We start from the raw sequence: 18,938 nt of genomic DNA, 5'->3' as shown, positions 1-18,938 counted from the left end.
AAATGAATTATGGGTATGATAAAACTATAATATATATAATTAGGACTACAGACTCATAAAAATTATAGGCAAGTAAATTCTAGCTCAGTCTATGTTAGAATTAATAATGCTATCCCACAATAAATAAGAGGCTATCTCTTGATAAAGTGTCACTCAAAGTATTCAACAGAGGCTGGACAATTCTTACTGGTGAGGTAAAGAGAATTCAAGTACTAGCGCTTCCCACTACTCATGAGCAGCTCTGTGGAAACAAGGTTCGGGGTCAAATACGTTTTTTCTTTTTAACGCAGCACATGTTCTTAGAGATTTATAATGCAAAGTACTACGATAAAGAGTTTGAGACAAAGCATTAAAAAAATCTGTTTGATTTATACCAGCTTTTTCCAGTTTAGCGAATGGTTGAATCCTTTTGTCATCTGTTATCATTTCAGGGACACACTTTGGGAAAAGCTGAGACAGAGGACTAGGTCCTATCATCTAACATCTATACTAGATGGTACAGTATATGGTACAGGATATGGACTTAAAGGAGCGCTTGAATTTTTTTTTTTTTTTTTTTAAAGATTTTATTTTTTCCTTTTTCTCCCCAAAGCCCCCCGGTGCATAGTTGTGAATTTTTCGTTGTGGGTTCTTTTTTTAGTTGTGGCATGTGGGACGCTGCCTCAGCGTGGTCTGATGAGCAGTGCCATGTCCGCGCCCAGGATTCGAACCAACGAAACACTGGGCCGCCTGCAGCGGAGCGCACGAACTTAACCACTCGGCCACGGGGCCAGCCCCCTAGGAGCGCTTGAATTTTTAAAAAATAAACAATGAGTGACAAGTACACATCTTTAATTTACAAAAAATTCACAACTGCACTTTTGCATCTGGAGTTTACTACTCAGCACTTTATATATGCTGAAGTTTACTATTCTATTTATAAATATACAAGAACCGTGCCTCCCTCAAAAGAAGGGAATCATCATACACGCAAAGATTATATCTTCTGATCTAAGTTTTTATTTTTTATGATTTAAAAAGATATGAAATATATACAGACATGCTTCTTACAGTCGTTTTGAGTTACCAACACCTAAAATTTAAGAGATATGATGTTTGTTTCATTATGATTAACTTACTGCTACTGAGTTGTTACCATAAGTACTCAAATGCTTGAGCGTAGAAATATAGCTGAAAAATAAACCTTATTGAGATCCTGAAAAATCCATCCTAGGTAAGGACAAACATCGCTTTAATCATAATATATGCCTCTGAGTGTCCAGTTTAACTATTTAACAATAAACACTCATATACACAGTTGGGAATATAAATTGTGTTCCCTCTGTGGGGAATGATTTTGCAATTCTCTACCAAAATCTAAAGTCCACATGTTTGACTCTGTCTTTTCTACTTACCGGCCTTTATCCTATAGAATGCTTACATACATATGAGGATGTTCAATACCATATTTTTCACAAAGCAAAACTCTGGAAACTCAAAATGGCTCTCAATAAGGAACTGGTAGAACACATTGTGCTCTATCCATTATGTTACATGATGGGCTGGAACATAACAGATTAGAATACTACACAGGCTTTGAAAAGATGAAGGGAATCTAAGTGCTGATATGTAAAGATTTACAAGACAACAATTTGTGAAAAAAAAACAAAACCAAAGTACAAAACAATATCCACAGTATTCTCCCATTTGTGTGTTGAATATAAAACAAAATTAGGGGGAAATTCAGAGACTGATACACACTCCTGTATGTATAGAAAACTTCGTAGAAGCCTTAGAAGTTAATAGTGGTTGTATCTGGGGAAAAGGAATGGAAATTTGGGGTAGAAGGGAGATTTCCTTTTCATTGTCAAGTCTTTTGTATGTATTACTCTTTTAACTTTAAAAAAGTTAAATAAAAAGAGAATAAAATATTCCAAAACAGATTATTTAAATATAAAATTTTCCAAGGGAGCAAACTCAAAAGGAGATTATATGTCTAGTCATATTTGATTCCCAAAGCCTACATTAAATTCTGAACATGAAACTCTATTACATATTTTTATTAAAAATAAAGTTCTCAATAAAGAATGTGCACTTTAATATTTGTAGGTGGCACAATCCATGTTTACAATGAGTCTCAATGTAATAAGGACCATACTAAACCCTTCTCTATTCTACATTCCAAAGAATAATTTAATTATTTCTTTCAAATATGTAAAAACTCCTTGAAGTTTTCTAATTTAAACTAAACTTAGAAAACTAGAGAATATGAACTTGTATTAACATACAGTGAATACATAATTATTTAAAGCACATGGTTCATTGGGTTGAATCATATGAAAGTGCAGTCAAAAATGGTTGAAGATCAACAATTCCTTACGGTTCAACAAAGTTCAATCAAAACACTACCAGTAAGTAGTTCTATCTCCCCAGAACAAGAGTGGAGAGAAGCAAGAGAAACCACAGAACAAAAGTGACAGGACAAGAGAAGAGGAGGACATACGATATATATACAGAATAAAATATGCTACTCTTTTTGGTTTTAAAAAATTGAGCACCAAAAAGGCATGTAATGAAAGATAGAAAAATGAATGAGTAAATGGATTCTGATAGCAAAGAGTATTACATCAACAACGGAATTTAAGATAAGCACATAAATTACTATAATATAAGGTATCTTTAAGTGCTACATGAAAGGAACTGAGTGTAGAGATCAAAAAAAAAAAAAATAGAGGCATTTCCTTAATTGGGGAGGGGTCAGAAGTGTAGGCAGAGCATCAAGGAAGACTTTATGGAAAAGGCCATTTTTGCTGCAGTCTTCTGCAAGGGAAAACTAGTCAGTAGTCTTAATTGGCATATAATAAAATTCATTTAGGATTTAAGGACAAATTGCTCTCTCTTTTTAAGTTCCTATTAGAAGGAAAGAGGACTAAGTATCAAGCTCTATATTTGAAAAGTTTCTTAAACTCTATACATAGTATTGTCTGCAAACTATTTCAGAATTATTATCACATAATATATTTGATACTATAACATAACAAAGTATCTAACATCTCAAATTAATCAGAGTTTAGGGTTTACATATCTGGCTCACCCATATGAAAAATCCTGAGAATAAACAAAACAAAAAAGCCTATGAATGAGCAGACATTCCAAAGTCCCTTAAATGAGGAAAGGCCCCTAGATTCTCACTTAGAACTCATCTTATTCACACTTGGGATACACATCTTGTAAGTTCAGATGTCCACTAGATAATGACGCCTTTCACCTGCATAACATTCTACTTTCTAAAACACTTTCATAAATTTAGGTCATTCATATTCATTCAACAAATATTTACTGAGCTCCTTCTGTGTGCAAGGCACTATGCTATATAATGGGTATATAAAAGTTAAAAAGTAAAAATAAAGTTCCTGCTCTAATGGAGTTCTTGTATTAAATTGTAAATGTGGTGTGGGGGTGGGAAGGTGCAGAGGAGGGGCCATCAGAAGACAGAAGAAATATAAATGCTTAAATTACCCAAAAGTCAATAAATTGATAACTAATAAATCATAGAGTAATAAATAGTACATACCACAACCACAGGAATTCTGAGAGAACTGTTCCAATAAGGCCATTAATGATAATGCACATTAATACTACTTTATTGGGAAACTCAAAGTCCTCAAATCCAGTATAATGAAGTAAAAAGAAACCTGGCCATAAGAGCAGCAGATTAAACAGACCTACAAAACCTAAACATGTATAAAAAAGACAAAAGTTAGTAATTGTGGTTTACTTAAATTTTCCAGACTTATAACTCTGTAATTAAAAACATTAGATTCTGCACAAAGGGCTCCAACAGGTTTCCTCAACTGGAACTTCTGTTTCTTTGTTAAGTCAGTCCTGTGCACAGCACACCAGAAAAACTCTATCAAGCAACTGCTGACCACTGAGTCTTCAAAGTTCAACTATCCACACTGCGTGGAGCAACTTCTGCCAAATAAACCACTTAAAACAATTCCAAAAGAAGGGTTGTTAACCTTAGCTACTCATAATATAGCGTGCTAGAACTTAAAGAAATAACCGGGGGTGGGGGGGAGGAGGATGTATGTATATTCAGCCTAAATTAATTATGAGGAATTGGACAGTACGTTCTCTCATTCAACTAGCATATTTAAAGCACCTGGGCTATGCTAGCAATAATGGAGAAAGGTTCCAAGAAAGATAAAATTCTTGGTTCCTGCCCTCCCAGTGCTCATAAGCTAGTTGGTGAGATAACATACATACACAAGTAGCTGTTCAGTGTATGAACTAAGTACAGACTACTTGTAAAGGAAGGCTGTAACGTTTAGTGGTTAAAAACGCGTGCTCTGCAGTCTGACTGCCGTGGGTTCCAATCCCAGCTTTACCATTCACTAGTAGTATAAAGTGCAGATACAGAAGCAAAAACCTCTTTTAGGCCTCAGTTTTCCAATCTACAAGTGTGAAACAATATTTAATTAGGCTACTGGGCAGAATAGACGAAATAGATAAAATATAGCAGACTACGTGGCACGCCGTGACCAGTTAAAGGCTAGCTATTATCATAGGAATGTAAGTTTATACATGGCTACATACATATGAATGTAAAGATTATAAAGAAAAAAATATTACAAGTTTGTGGTAATTTTACTGCACTTTCTATATAGTTAAACATCCCAGAGCCACTATCACATCCACAAGGTAACTATAGAACTCTCTTAAAAGAAAACTGAATTACAGTAGATACATATTTCATATTTGCTGCTAAATAATAAAATAGTATTTAGGATGCCTAGTTCAATCTTCTTACCAGGGCTGGAGCACCTACTCTCTATCTGCTGCAAAAGACTCACAGCCATTGCCTTCTTTGGGAGAGCAAATAAGTCCGCCTTTCCCAGGAAGTTCCCACCCCTCCCCGCCCCACACCCTCTGCAGCCAACAACTGACTGATGGGCCATTCACAAGGTTGGCCTTCATGGTTCAAGGCCAGGACAACTCTGAGGATGGCCTAGACATATCAACCACTCTCGCTCCCCATCTGCCACCTGCCCCCACCCCTGCCAGGAACTGGGCCAAACCTCTACTGAGACCACGTGGTCCTTTCCCCTTCTGCATCCTGCTTCTCTCACTTGCTTGCCAGTCCTTCCTGCAGAGCACTCCCTCAATAAGTCACCCACATCAAATCCCTGTCTCATATCCTGCTTCTAGGAAATCCAACTTAAGACATCTAGTGATAAAAATAAAAACAAACAAAACGACACACATTCAGAGGGAACTCATGACCTAAAAAGCTTGCATCACATTAAAAAGGTATTCTAGTTAAAACACCAAAATTTGACATTATCAAAACCCAAATCTATTTTCTGGTCCCTGAACTATCAAGTCTATGAAATTCCACATAAATTTACGACCTCTGGACCTAGAGACAAAGGTCCAAATCACTTCACCTATTCTTCACACTTTCCAGAATGTGGTCCGCATACCTTCCTGTTCTTCCCTAAAGTGAACACTCCAGCACGATGACATGGATCTACTTGCTGCTCCCTGCTATGCTTTGCTCACATCCCCACACTCAGAGAACTCTCCACATCCCAGTCCTATCTTCTTCTTCTCCAATCCTGTCCATCCTGAAGCCCAGGTCAAATCAACAATGCCTTACCGAGCACATCACATATGAAGAAGACCAATCAAGTAACATGTCTATGTGCACTCTCACCAATAAGAGTAAATTAAATAACTTTTCTTGAAAGTTGCCAATCTTAAAAAAGAAGACTCAAAAAATATTAACATTTCATTGCACTCCAGATAGAATTTTCTATGACTCTAAAATAAGACATCACTAAAATTATCTTCATACTTAAGGTGTATTTATTGAATTCTATACTTAAAAGGGACTTGATTGATCACCCAGTCTGGTGGCTTTTCAAAAATTTATTTTTGTTAATCTTTAGGCACAAATATTCAAACTATTTTTAGCAGAAAACTCTTTTCTACAAATTAAATTATAATGCAAAAAGCATAATAAAGCAAAGTTGTTTCAGCCAAAGCAGCAAAGGAGTTCAAGAACCAGACCCATGCATGCAACTCCATCTCCTCCCTCCCTTCCCAGGACGCTCTGTAAATCAGTTTGGAAGCTACTCATCTAGTCCAATCTCCTCATTGTTTCAGATGAATATGAGATAAAGGAAGTTATAGCAGCTAGAATCCAGGCCTCCTGATTCCCTGTAAGCTGTACTTTGAACTCTTATCACCAGGCTTCTTTATCTATTGATAGTCAGGTATCTTTTGGAAGATATCTTGTCAATGTGCTCTTCTTTTGCAATCCTACAGACAGCACAGGTTCTTTATTGAGCTGCTTTTAGGCAAAGGAGAGTTTATAAATCACATTAGGTATTTTTTTTTTTCAGGGAGGAACATTAGCCCTGAGCTAACACCTGTTGTCAATATTTCTCTTTTCACTTGTGGAAGATTGTCCCTGAGCTAACATCTGTGCCAATCTTCCTCTGTTTTGTATGTGGGATGCCGCCTCAGCATGGCTTGATGAGCAGCGTGTAGGTCTGTGCCCGGGATCCAACCCACAAAACTCCGGTCTGCCAAAGCAGAGCATGTGAACTGAACCACTATGCCATCAGGCCAGCTCCCATATTAGGTATTTTATTTAGCAAAACTAAGAATTGATGCCAGAAACTATAATTCGGTAATTTGAAAATCTATGTAATAAAAGAATCTGAGTCTTAAAGATAAACTTCAAATGAAAAGCTAAATGGCCCACAATTTTTAATGAAAATACATACATAAACTGGAACAGTATTATATATATCATTTTGGGGCAGGTTCCCCAGTTCTATGCTTCCAACAATTCAAGAATGGCAAAATGTAAAATACAACAGGTATACCCTCAAATGCTTTATAATAGCAAAATCTGTCATTTCAATGAAGAAAGTATCTGATCTACAGACGTTACTGCAAAAAAGGTGTTAGGAGGAATTTCTTTACCTCACAATGAGGGGATGGGTGTTCTCTCACAGGTACACAACTATGAGGAACAGGGTAAGAGAAAAACATTGAGATTGGACTTCATAATCTCTAAAATTTAATGGTTTTAAAGAATCATATGGAGGAGGTGGGGGAAAAAGGCTTCTGTATTCACTCCAAAAAACAAAACCCTAAGGTAATCATTCCAAGTAAAGAGTCTCACAAGTTAAACATACTCTTACCAAAGAACATTGGAATATCCAACTTATCTTCTCTGTCTACTTTTCTCTTAATCATAACAATATAGACAGCATAGAGCATGGCTCCAACAAGAGACCAAATGGAACCTGTAAAAATCAAGATAATGATTTAAAGCATTTGTTCATTAATGCATTCAACGCACACTTATTTAAAATCTAACAATGTATCAGATCCTATTTCAAGAAATGAGCATACAAATATGAAAAGACAGGGGCTGGCCCAGTGGCAAAGTGGTTAAGTTTGCATGCTTCACTTTGGTGACCTGGGGTTCACCAGGTCAGATCCTGGGCATGGACCTACACACCACTCATCAAGCCATGCTGTGGCCGTGTCCCATGTACAAGATAGAGGAAGATTGGCACAGATGTTAGCTCAGGGACAATCTTCCTCAGCAAATAAATGAATGAATGAATGAATGAATGAATGAATTCTTAACAAAAAATGAAAAGATAAAGTATATCCTACCCTATCCATGTCCTCCAGGAACATAGGAAGGAATTCAAAGTGTAACCCAAAACTGCAAAAGCATTCACCTCAATGATCTAACCAAACACTTCTACATGTTATAATACAGAAACTCATATAAGTAACACTTTGTTTTTTAATTTTCAAATGCATACTTCCTGTTTCCCCTACATAAACAATTTTGACACCTGACACAATCCAACTTAACAATCCTTCTTTCTCTCCCTAAGCTATTGCTTATACTGGTCTCTGTTCTCTCCACCACCATGTATCATTTTTAATATATATTCCATTACCATCTTTAAGGCCCTATTAGAGTCTTACCTCTACTACAGAGCATCCTCTTTCTACTCCCCTGAACTTCCATCCTACTTGTCTTCTATTTTAGACAATTTAATACTTACCATCGCTAAATATGGTATTATTTCATTCTTTAGTGGCTTCATTTTGTAAATCTCATATACTGATTAAAATCAAGAACTCCTTGAAAACTACAAACACATAATTTATACTTTGTTGTTGTTGTTGAGGAAGATATACCCTGAGCTAACATCTGTTGCCAGATTCTCTCTTTTTGCATGAGGAAGATTCGCCCTGAGCCAATATTTGTGCCAATTCTTCCTCTATTTGTATGTGGGTTGCTACCACAGCATGACCGACAAGAGGTGTAGGTCCACACCTGGGATCTGAACCTGTGAATCCGGGCCACTAAAGCAGAACACCTGAACTTAACCACTATGCCACGGGGCCAGCCCCAATTTGCACTTTTTAACACTCCAAAATATCTAACATAATGCAGGGATCATTGTACATGCATAATAAATACTGATTCTCTTTAATATATTAACTCATTCTCAAAAACATTTAAGTAAGCCTTTTAAAAGAGTTAATAATGTGCTGTCTGCTAAGTCACCATATTCAATACTTTAATCAATTATTTAAGTCTAATGATTTTTTAAATCTACTTTTTAAATTATTTTTAAACTTTTTTTAAAGCAAAGCCTGTCAACACACACAACAAACACATGTTTTGTTTCACACATACAAAGCTGCTCTGTGTGAGAAAAAGGTGAAGTAGTTCAAGGCACAGCTCACTGGGCAGTAACCAGGAATAGTTTAGAAAGCATTGTTCTATTCAATCAACTTCAAATATCTAGGGAAAATACCAAGAGGGAAGCCAGTAAGCTGAGTTCTGATTACCTTTGTTTTTGTTAAATCTAAAGACTAGATCAAAAACTAAGTATTCACCACGGTAGTAACTGTTTCAGGCAAAAATCACAAGTGAATGACAAGATTAGTGGGTGCGAGTACAGTCACGCAGCACTTAACAATCAGGATACATTCTGAGAAATGGGTCGATTTCGTCATCGTGTGAACACCACAGTGTACTTACACAAAGCTAGACCGTATAGCCTACTACACACCTAGGCTACATGGTCCTAATCTTATGGGACCACTGTCATATGTGTAGTCTGCATGTGGCACATGACTGGATGACAGAAACAAGTCATTTGTATAGTCTCAAACTATTTCCCTATAAGATGCTTATTACTTTCAAAGGGAAAAATCAGTAACTGTACACCGGAGGCAACCGGCAGACATCACTTTAAAATCAATACCACTAGCAATGGGACAAAGCAACATCATGTGCCTTCTGATACGATGTACTGATCAGGACATAATATCACTTCCATGGTATTCTTACCAAAAATGCACAACACAAATTTAACCATAAGGAAGTACCAAACTAACCCAAAGTGAGGGACATTCTACAAAATAACTGCACAATATCCTGTTATAAAGTGTTAAGGTTATAAAAGACAAAAAAAGACAGAGGGACAGCTCCAGATTAAAGGAAACTAAGAATACATGACAACTAAACGCAACAGGTGATCCTGGGCCAGAAAAAGAACATTAGTGGAAAAAATCGTGAAACTGAAAAGGATATACAGACTAGATAATATTATTGTAATCAATGTTAATTCCTGATTTTTATAACTGTACTGTAGTTATGTATATAGTTAACATTTAGAGAATCTGGGTGAGGGCATATGAGAAGTCTGTGAACTCTTTTTGAATTTTTTTACATTATTTCCAAAGGAAATATTTTTGAAAAGGCCCCGTTAGTGCCCACCTTCTGTGTGAGTACGCATGCCCGCACACACGGCACACACACAGACACACATGATGATATACACAAACTGTCTTGTATACTCTAACAGAAAGAATACAGAGTCGGGTACTTACCTATTGTATCTCTTCCAGAAGATTTTTCAGACCCTGACAGGTTTACCAGCACAACACCTCCAATGCTATGAGAATAAGTCATTACAGATAAGCAAAGTAATAAATGCTCTAAAAGGGTTAACAATAAAAATAAAAATTATTTACAAATGATCAAGACTAATCTCAAACTTGGGTAAAACTGTCAAAAAATTTTGTGATTTAATTAATATCTAACAATATTATCAGAATAGTATGAGCGCTATACTTGCATTAATTCCTTGAATCCTCATAAAATGCACAATATTATAAGGAAAGTATTACTATTATTACCATTCCCATTTTACATATGAGAAAACTAACGCACAAAGAGATGAAGTAACTTGACCAAAATCACACAGCTGGGACTGAAACACAGGCAGTCTGCTTCCAGAGTCCAAAGCTCTTACCAGCTATGCTATCTACTGCCTTTCAATTAGGGAAGAATTAACCAACTTGTCATCTCCCTTCCAATCTTTCTTTTGGAGATATACATATATTAAACCTATACAAACCTAGCAATGGCACTAATTCTTGCTTACCGGTAAACCTTCAATTAACAGTAAAACTATCCTTAAATATTTAAATAACTAAATATCATTATTTTAATAGATAAAAATAAGACTGAATTAACGATGCAGAGAAATCAGAGGCCATTCATTCATTCAATTGTTATTTCTTAAGCTTAGCACTAGGTTACAGCAGTGAACAAGACAGATGTGGTTCCTGTCCTCATGGAGCTTCTATTGTCTTTCTACTTCTATGTATCTTGTAAATTGTATACATTTTTCAAGCAGATAAAATATTGCTAACTTTTAAAAAAATTAGTCTTTCACCTACTGATTAGAAAGCCCAGGTAGCAATGGGAGAGGAATATAAAAAAGAAATTTTTTTCCCTTATGGAGTTATTCCATTGCAAGTCAAATATTCATAACTTTCAATTAAATCACCACTGTTAAATAACCATTGTTCAAATTCAGATTCAGCTATTATTTATTGAGCACCCACGACATTCTAGAAACCAAAAGTTTTAATTCCACTTAGATAATAATAATAATAACAATGGCTAAATATCTTGAGCACCTATTGTGCACCAGACATTATTCCAAATACTTTACAAGTTTTAACTTATTTAATCCTCAAAACAATCCTTTCAGACAAATCCTATTACTATTATTCCCAATTTACAGATGAGGAAACTGTGACGCAGAGAGGCAAGAAACTTGCCCAAAAATCTCAAAACTAGTAATGATGGAGGTAGGACTGGATTCTAGGCAGTTTAGCTTGAGGCCACCCTCTTTTCTGTCTCTCAACTGATGGAATGAGACATTTTAGCTTATCAGATTTCCTTCAGGATTGTTGCTATGTCAAATTCTTTTTATAACCTCAGAAACTGAATCTCATTGTATAAGGCCATTTCAAAACAAAATATTAAATAATGTTCAATATAGTATTCTTAAGAACATATAATAAATATATAAAAAATCCTAAGTAATAATTTTTCTAAACCACAGATTGAGCAAACTTTTTCCTAAAGGGACAAACAGTAAATATTTCAGGCTTGCGGGCCAAATGGTCTCTGTTGCAGCTGAACTCCGCCACTGTAGGGCTAACAGAGCCATAGACAATATGCAAACAAAGGAGAGTGACTGTGATCCAATAAAACTGTATTTACAAAAAACAAGAAACCAGCTCACCTTAGTCTGCTGACCCCTGTTCTAGATCTACTTTAATGAGAAGGAGTAATGGATTCTATCAAAATACTTGCAAGTTCAATGTTTTAAATCCATTTCCTTCTTTTTCAAATCTTTCTTTATTAAGACAGCATAAAGAAAAGTTAGAAATTAGCATGGATTTTGAATAAAGTTGAATAAAATCTCATTTACTTCCCAATATAAATATATTGTATTCCCCTAATGTGAAAATATGTTTGGCTAAAACATTAACCAATCATGCAAAAGAATAAACTCCTGGTGGCAAAAGTTTAAATGGTAAATTAGTTGGGTCAACCACTACCTATGGAAACTACCATGGTTAATTAACCCTTATATCTAAAAGAGAAAAACACAAAATAATAAGAGCTACCAGTTATATTATTGCCAAGTACCAGTCTCTATGATAACCACTTTCTGTACACATTCCCTCGAAACTGTAAAACAAGGCTGCAGAGTAGATGATACTATCATCATTTCCTCACCTAGGAAAGCACCTCAGAGTTTAAGGGACCTGCCAGGCACAAAGAGCAGAGCTCTGATTCAAACCCAGCTCCGACAGCTAAAAAACATTAATCATTCTATTAAACTATTCTGTTACCTTCTCTGATTTCTGATTTTCTCTCACAAAAACAACACCTTTATCAAACCCAAAACAACTTTTTGAGTACTGTCTGTGAGCAAAGCCCTACGCTGGGCCTTTGGTGACACAAAGAAGTATAAAACAAGGCTTTGGCTTTCAAGGGTTTACAATCTCATAGGGAAGACAAGACAAATATACACAAAGTTAAATAAAAATACAAGATTTAAAAATAGTTATCCACAACACTGATGTTATACAGTAATACAAAATTGCCAAATGAATTATATCGAAAATAACTGAAAGACTGAGGCTGAGACAATCAGCGAAGACTGCATGTTAAATTTCTAGAAGTAAGAGAAATAAAAATCCAAACCAAAACAAAAAGGGGAACTTGTTTTACCAAGAGGAAACAGAAACTTGGAGACTATGAGGATTAAGTTGCCACTCTGTTAAACGTAAATGTCAGTACAATACTTCGTAAGTCTGCAGTCACATGAAAGGAAACCAAAGCTGCCTTAGGGTCCTTCCCACCAATTACCCTCCCCAGGAAGGTATGGAAAACTAGTTCAGGATGTGACTGAGGGATGAGTAGCATAACGTCCATTTAAAATCTTTGTTATCCTCATCTTTCTTTGTCTATACAGTTTACCATAATATAAACTATCCTCTACTACCAGAATTTTTTTAAACATTGTATTTTTAAGCAAATTAGCTATTACACTACATTCTTACCTTAAAATTACAGCTAATAGTTTAGAAAGAGTAAATCTATCTCCACTGTTACTTGGAAACACTGCAGCAAGGATTAAGGTAAAAAGTCCTTTGGAGAGAAAAGAATAAAAAAAGATACATTAGCTTAAATATTGTCAAAATTATATACTACCAACTTGATTGTTTAAATAAGTAAATTATACACCTAACTTTTCAACTCATTTTTGTCATTTGTAAATAACTAAGAACAAGACTGCAGATACCTAGGATGAAATGTTCAAAGATCATCCAAAAAAGAGCCTCTAAACCACGTTTACTTCAACAATAAACTTGTTTACTGTTGGAACTTGTTTTACCTCTTTATACTTTATACTTTACCTCAAGTATAGTCCTATTATTTTAAACGACTAAGAAAGTTAAACTGAACATTCAGAGTAACGTTCTGACTTCATCATAATCAAGCCTGTGTGCTAAAGTTATTTTTACAACTTCAAAAATACTTTTTTTATCTTCCAGATTTGGAAGGTGATTCAATTTTAAAAATAAAATACCTTTCATAGGGCAAATTATAGTTCTGAAATAAGCAATTACATTTAGCCAAAGAGTCTAGAAAATGATTTTTAGAAAGAGTATGTGAAAGGAACAACAACTACAATACAAAGAGCCAGCCTATAAAACTTTAATATATTGTTGTATTAAAAAATACCGTAAAGTATTTGAAGGAAAATAAGAGCACAAGGCAAGGGCAGGAAACTATAAAGATTAAGTAGTTACAATATACTAATGTACATTAGAACAAATGTAGTAATTTATAGCAAGATAAAAACGTGTGCATGTGTCATATATCTAAGAAATATATATATATCTATATATAGCTATCAGAAATGAGTCTCGATTTACAATGCAGATTTTGAAGACAAATTTCTTACCAGAAGTCGAGGACAAAATATTAACTATAGCAACCTGCGTGTCTGAAAGTGCTTCTTGATATGAGAAATTTGCCAAAAACCACTAGAGAAAAGAAAACAAAGTGAAACCTAATGAATGTTATGTTTATATTTGTTATTACAATTTACAGTCCTCTCCTTTTTTTCTCCCCCTAAACATGTCATCATAAGAGGTTTTAAAAGCTGTTTTGTATTGAAAAATCACAGGCCCCAAAAGAGGATGTTCATAATCAGACCTAAGATCTTTGCTATCCAATTTCCCTCAAGACATTAACAATAGCTAGTTAAAAATTAGCATTCAGGTTTTTAAAACATGAGGCTAAATTTGAGTAACAAATCAACTTTAAAACTTGCTTTATCTAACACTCATATTATCTAAATCAAATTTAAATTTTGGGAAATTCTCAAATATTAAAATATGTACAGATGAATATAGCATGATGAGAAATCTGTACGCCTATGGGGAGGAATAAAAGTAGCTAGTAGGGAGACGGAGAGATAAAAGGCTATATTCACTTTGGGAATTTAAAAATGTCCAATGAAAACTGTGAATTTACTATCTAACTGTGATTGTTTCTTTGATTTTCAGTTTGGAGACATAATACAAAGAGTTCTCATAACTCTGGGTATAATTAAGGGAAGTTTTCCAGCTATGAGGATTTTTTTTTTAATTCTCTCTTCTCTTTTGCTCATCTAGGCCAGGATATTCTTACATTCTCAACCCTGTGCCTACTTTGATTTAAGGAATAAGAAACCAGAGTTCTTTCTGATGAAGCCTAGTATGTGTGTGCCTAAAGTTCACTTATTTTCACTGCTATCAGATATTCTAATGCCTGTTAACACAATTCATCCATTTATCTGTTGATGGACACTTTTTTGACTACTTTAAACAATGCTACTATAAACATTCTAGTACATGCCTCCTGGTGCATCTGTGCTTGAGTGTCATTAACATATACACTGAGAAGTAGACTGCTGGGTCAATCAAAGTAAATTAACTGCTTGTCTAACTGTTGTCGGCACCTCTTACTTAAACAGATTGACCGGATAATCATATTCTACTGAAGAATGACTTGTCTCCAATAAGAGACGGACATTCCTCAATCTCTCTCACGACTTGTAGTTAAGTGAGTAGTATAATTATTACTACTGACATTTCAAAGCAGCAGCATAGACACGTGATCTTAGAGCACAGCTTGAAGGGAGCAGATAGCTGAGAGTTTAGGAGTCTCCATTCAGTGTACACTGTATTGAAGGCTACAGCCAGAGTGAAACTACGGCAAAGTGATTCTGATTCCATCTGTAGTCCTCTAACTTCCTAAATAATTTCACTTGACTTTCTAAACAAGAAAATGAGGTAGCAGTTGGTAAGATGGTCAACATCAAACATTTACGACAACAGAAGCCACAATCTGCTTGTATTTGAAGTGCTAGAGAAGAGGCAGAAGATTCTGCCCTTAGTTATGTTCTGGAAATTTTCTGCAAGAAGAGATAATGCTTACAGGGTGATAACTAGCTTTCTTGACCCATTTTCTTTACCACTTTAATACTTAAATACTGTGCACATTTTCCAAACAATCTCACTGGTCTCTGCTAATGCAAGACAGAGAAATAAAAACAGATCACCTAGATGGCAGCCATTCAAAGATCATGAGAAGTCATCATTAGCTATGAACTCTTTCCAGAAAGACCTCCCTATTCTCCATCTCTCCCCATTCTCTGGCTCTCAAACCTAAACACCTTCATCATAAAAGAAGATCTATCTCAATTACTTTCTAACAAAAATTATCCTTAAAATGTTTCATTACTCTAGAGTTGAGGACAACCACTTACTAACAATCTATGGCAAATAATTTACATAAAATTTCATGGGTGGTAATTCATTTTAAAATTATCATAAAAGGCATTTTTGGTAAAGCCTATATAACCTAAATATATTTTATAGAAAAAAATTAAAACACCATAAGCCCTAATAAGACAAAAGATATTCAAGAAGGACTGGCAAATATGGTAATCATTAACTCCCTTTGACTGGCACTGTCCAATAAACTAGCCACTAGCCACATGTGGCTACTGAGCAACTGAAAAGCGGCTGGTCTGAACTGAAATGGTTTAGCAACTGAAATTGAAATGAAACAGAAACAGAAACAAAACAGAAATTGAAACTAAAATGTTTAGAAGATTTTAGTACAAAAAAATGAAAACTATCTCATCTATAATTTTATTGATAACATTGAAATATTTTACATATAGTGTATTGAATAAAAATATAGTATTAAAAGTAACTTCACTTGTTTTTTTTAACGTGGCTACTAGAAAATTTAAAAGTACCTAAGTGACCTGAATTTGAGGTTCCTAATATATTTCTAGCAAATAGCACTGCTCTAGACCTTACCAAAGCTCATCACTCTATTAAATCAGGTTTCCAGAAAGCTATATGCCTGGACTGTATTACTCTCACTTTCTATAGAAATGCCCTTACTGAAGACTAACACAGCTCTCTGCACTTGTAACTTAAGTTGATTTTTTTTTTTTAAAAAGACTATTAAATGTAGAGGCAACCCAAGTGTACATCAATGGATGAATGGATAAACAAAAGGTGGCATATATCTATACAACGGAATAGTATTCAATCTTAAAAAAAGCAAATTCTAACACATGCTACAAAGATGAACTTTGAAGACATAATGCTAAGTGAAACAAGCCCACCACAAAAAGAAAAACACTGTCTGATTTCACCATCTGAGGTGCTTAGAGTCGTCAAATTCAGAAACAGAAAGCAGAGCGGCAGCTGTCAGGGGCGTGGGGAGGTGGGAAAGAGGAGTTATCATTTAATGGGTAGAGTTTCAGTTTCGCAAGATGAAAAAAGTTCTGTTGATAGACGGTGGTGATGGTTACACAACAATGTGAATGTATTTAATGCCACTGAACTATACACTTAAAAATGGTAAATTTTATGGTATGTGTAATCTATTGCCATTTTTTACAAGGCTATTATCTGCACGTATCTATCTGTAAATGTGCTATACAGGAGTGGTGCCTTATTACATAAGAACCTATGTGCACATTCTCTCGTAGAGTTTTGAGTTAGGAAAAAGTTTGCTTTATCCAATGAAGAGAGATACTTCCTTTTAAAGACAATAAACTGTGTAACTCAGGTTTTCCTTTTTGCTTTCCTGCCAATTTGCCTAGAGATGAATTGTGTGTCACCTGAAGTAGTTTTCTTCCTTTACATAGAAGTTCCTAATATAATCATCTGATTCCACAGCCAGGTTCCCTCCCACACACAGACATTACCTATTTAATCTGGCTCTTATCTTTTCCCCTTTTTTAAAAACTTTTACTACATAGATGCTTTTATTACACTTGACTTCAAGTGTCCTTTGAAAATTAGGTAATATATAATTAATAAATCTTAGTCTTATCTTCCAGTCATTTTAAAACAAGCAAACAGAAATCACAACTAATAGCATAATCCAAATATATGAGCCTTTTAAATTAACTTTATTACATATGTAATTATATTACAATTCCCAAAGATTTTTTGACTTGCACTGCTGAAAATATTAATGGCAGTTTCACTAAAACAGAGGTTTTCCAGACAGAGAATGGAGAAAAATGGGCTACACAGTAAAATATGAGAGGCAAAACTGTGAAGTAAAAAACCTTACAGTCAGGCTAATAATACTGATATCAGCATTGGATCATCCAGTGTTTAAAAATGCTCGGTATAAACTGAAGTCTTAAAGGCTCATACTAACCAACCTTAGATTAGGCTATATCCAATGAGGTATACATATATATAAAAGAACACTGAAATTCATTTTTTAAACTTGAAACTTCAGAGTTTTCACTAACTCAGATAAGTATCTAATCCAAGCTTAGCCCAAAATAATATTTTATTTGCTATACGATTATTTTCTGTGAAATCTTAAGCACATTTTTCAGTTTCTATATTAAAATAATAGAGATGCTATCGATAATATTACTAGAAATTCCGTAGAAATGTTTACTATGAGTACCTGCTAAAATACCTGACCACATTTACATAAATTTAATATAAAACTGCAAAAACACTTATTTGAAGAAATCAATGCATACAGTAAATTCTTATCTGGATATTTACCAGCGCTATAGACATCATAGGGTAAAATAACTATTTATTATTCTGACCATAAGGCAATGCCAAATTCTGAATATATGAGTAGTTGTAGTACTATAGTATTTATTGAATTCTTTGAGGCATGGCAAGTATGGGGAATGATACTCTTCATTCCCCAATGATACCAGATTGCAGAGTTTAAAGTCATGATTAAGCAACCTAATAGTCTTACACTTCAAGAGTATATTGCTGGTATGTATACTGTCTTAAAATTCAAGTTCCAAACATATAATAAAGAGAAGACCTACCACAAAGCAAAAAAAAAAGCTAATTTTTGCTACTTGAGTTGCAGTAAGTTTCCCCACAGTTTTGAGTAAGGGCTCTTGTTCTTTCACAGCAGGATGTGACATGCGAGACAACTTAGCATCCAACGCATGGCTCGAAGGCAGCTGTCGAATCTCCATGATGTTACTGAACCTTACACGAGACTTTTTGGGAGCTTAAAAGGAAAAGTATAGTACAAAACCGTTAAATACTTCCCCTCGAATCCAACAAAAGTCACAAGTTTTAATTTACTGATAAGTGCATATTATTTAATCCATCTAGGATCAGACTTGGACAAAGAAAACCAGAGTTATATTATTACCTAGGGCAGATCTGCTCATTCAAAGAGTTAGAAAAATGTTCTCATCTATAAAAGTGTTTTAAAGGTTTTAAAATAAGACCAATATTCAAAGAAGGTTTCTTCAACTGTGTCCCTACACAACCGCCTGGTTTGGGATTACAGTATGATTATTATTTTAGCATTTATAGTATAACTTTATTTTGATTTTTCCACAAAGATACTCAATTTATAAGAATTATTTTCCTGGTCAAGCATGCAGAACATTCCTCTATAGGTGCACTCCTTGCAAGAGAATATTATGAATAACTACTGT

General features: G+C 34.8%; 1 protein-coding gene across 4 annotated transcripts in view; it reads right to left on the bottom strand.

Moving 5' to 3' along the window:
* SLC35F5 (solute carrier family 35 member F5) overlaps window positions 1-18,938 on the bottom strand; it is a 39,194-nt gene that overhangs the window by 10,449 nt on the left and 9,807 nt on the right. For 3 of the 4 annotated variants that reach the window (XM_014859001.3, XM_014859006.3, XM_014859003.3), the window contains 6 exons: window positions 18,309-18,499; window positions 13,881-13,962; window positions 12,973-13,060; window positions 9,931-9,995; window positions 7,200-7,304; window positions 3,554-3,713 (listed from right to left, as the gene is read on the bottom strand). In XM_014859001.3, coding sequence (XP_014714487.1) covers window positions 3,554-3,713; window positions 7,200-7,304; window positions 9,931-9,995; window positions 12,973-13,060; window positions 13,881-13,962; window positions 18,309-18,499 — 691 coding nt within the window. The remainder of the gene's footprint in view (window positions 1-3,553; window positions 3,714-7,199; window positions 7,305-9,930; window positions 9,996-12,972; window positions 13,061-13,880; window positions 13,963-18,308; window positions 18,500-18,938) is intronic. The other variant, XR_011502781.1, reaches the window with a different exon arrangement.

The sequence above is a fragment of the Equus asinus genome, chromosome 4 (genome assembly GCF_041296235.1).
Source record: "Equus asinus isolate D_3611 breed Donkey chromosome 4, EquAss-T2T_v2, whole genome shotgun sequence".
Lineage (NCBI taxonomy): Eukaryota > Metazoa > Chordata > Mammalia > Perissodactyla > Equidae > Equus > Equus asinus.
The sequence above is the reverse complement of the archived record's forward strand: the minus strand, read 5'-3'. Positions and strand labels throughout refer to the sequence as shown.